The sequence below is a fragment of the Marmota marmota genome, unplaced genomic scaffold, assembly GCF_001458135.2.
Source record: "Marmota marmota marmota unplaced genomic scaffold, marMar, whole genome shotgun sequence".
Classification (NCBI taxonomy): Eukaryota; Metazoa; Chordata; class Mammalia; order Rodentia; family Sciuridae; genus Marmota; species Marmota marmota.
The window spans coordinates 1,513,600-1,515,224 of record NW_026000026.1 but is presented as its reverse complement, the minus strand read 5'-3'; the positions used below and the strand labels follow the sequence as shown (position 1 = coordinate 1,515,224).

General features: G+C 61.7%; 1 protein-coding gene across 1 annotated transcript in view; it reads right to left on the bottom strand.

The window, feature by feature from the left end:
* Gata5 (GATA binding protein 5) overlaps positions 1–1,292 on the bottom strand; it is a 9,512-nt gene extending 8,220 nt beyond the window's left edge. Inside the window, exon 1 of the mRNA XM_015502318.2 lies at positions 684–1,292. Within this exon, the coding sequence (XP_015357804.1) occupies positions 684–1,227 (544 nt within the window). The 5' untranslated portion in view covers positions 1,228–1,292. The remainder of the gene's footprint in view (positions 1–683) is intronic.
* Positions 1,293–1,625: the final 333 nt, after the last annotated feature.

The window sequence follows — 1,625 nt, the reverse complement described above, 5'->3', positions numbered from 1 at the left end:
CGGGGGCCGGGGGCCAAAAGGCGGCCGGAGTAGGGCGGCGTTGCCTCCAGTTCCCCGGAGGGGTAGCTCAGAGGGGGTCTGGGGTTGCAAGCACAGAGGCGTGGCCTTCGGTTTTCGGCTGCGCGGGGCAAAAATGTGTGCTGCCGAGTATACTCAGAAACCGGGTGAGCGATTCCCCGCTTCACAGGCCTAGAATTCGATTGTCCGAATTTATGCTCCAGGGAAGGATCGAAACCAGGGTTCAAATTAGAATGCAAACATTCTACGACAGAGAGGACGAATGTGGCGACTTACTTAAATGAACGGATATTTTGAACTTTATAAAAATCATTGCCAAACTTTTCAAAAAATATTTAAAACGTAGTCTCGAAATTGGCACGACCTAGAATGCTGTCTTGGGTTCGGATAAATGAGTGGCAGAAATTTATGTACTTTCTTATTATCATATTAAAAAAGAATTCTGTATACAAGGTTTTCTTCGAGGGTAGGTGAGGCACGGTATTCCCCGGAGATTTACAAGCCCCAGGACGTCTGGGCTGATCGCTCGAGTAGACCTGTCCCTGATTTTGTGTGTGTGTGTGTGTGTGTGTGTGTGTGTGTGTGTAGCATTTCTCAGGGTACGGGCTTACCCGGGTTCGGCGAGCACCCACGTCAATGGAGCCGCTCCCGAGCCCCGCACTCACCGAAAGTGGCCCTGCTGCCTGGGAGGCCAGCCGGGCGGCTCTGCAGGCCGTGCAGTACGCTGCCATCGAAGGGTCCCGCGGTCCAAGACTGGGCCACGTCGGGGCTCACGTAGGTGGGGTAAGTTGTGGGATATGAGGCGCTCACTGGCCGCCCAAGCGAGGTGGTGTACTGATCGCGAGCCAGAAGTGTGCCCTGGTAGACGCCATCGTCCCGGCTCCCAGCGCTGCTGCGGCTGCAAGGTCCGGGGGGACTGTGCGCGAATGGAAAGGCGGTGGCCCCCGGCGGTTGCGCGGCCGGTGGGTGCGGGCTACCAGAACCAAAGGTCGAGGAGTCCGCGGCGGCCGCCTGCGCCCAGCCCGGGTGCGCAGGGAGCGCTGAGGGCTGTGGGCCCGCTTCGCACGCCGGCAGGTAAGACAGCATGGAAGGTACGCGCGCCTGCGGCACGAACATCGGGGATCCTGCGCCCGCAGCGTGCAGAAAGGCTCCCGAGTCGGCGTAGGTGGCCTGGCCGGGGCTGGGAGCCAGTGCCAAGCTCTGGTACATCTCCCCGGGAGCGGTCCCGACCTGCAGGAAACGAGGACCAGTGTCGAGTTCACGGCCGCTGGGCACCCTCTGTCATCGCCCGCGCTTGTGCCGGGCAGGTGCTGTCGCTCAGACCGTTCACCCAACTCCTAGGCCAGGGAGGATCCCGGGCAGGTCTCAGGATCCTCGGGGAGGAACAACGAAGGCGGAATGGCTCCCAGCCCTGCCCCGCATCCCCGGTGCATTCCTAACGCGGAGCTCACCTCCTCCGCTGTCTGGACCAGATAGGGCTCTGGGGTGGGCTCAGTGGGGGCTGGGAAGGACCGGCCCGGACGTCAGCCAGCGCAGGGCCTCCGGAGCCGGGCCCCACAGCTCTGGGAGAGATCGACGGACTGGGGCGGGGCGCGCAAAGGCTGGCC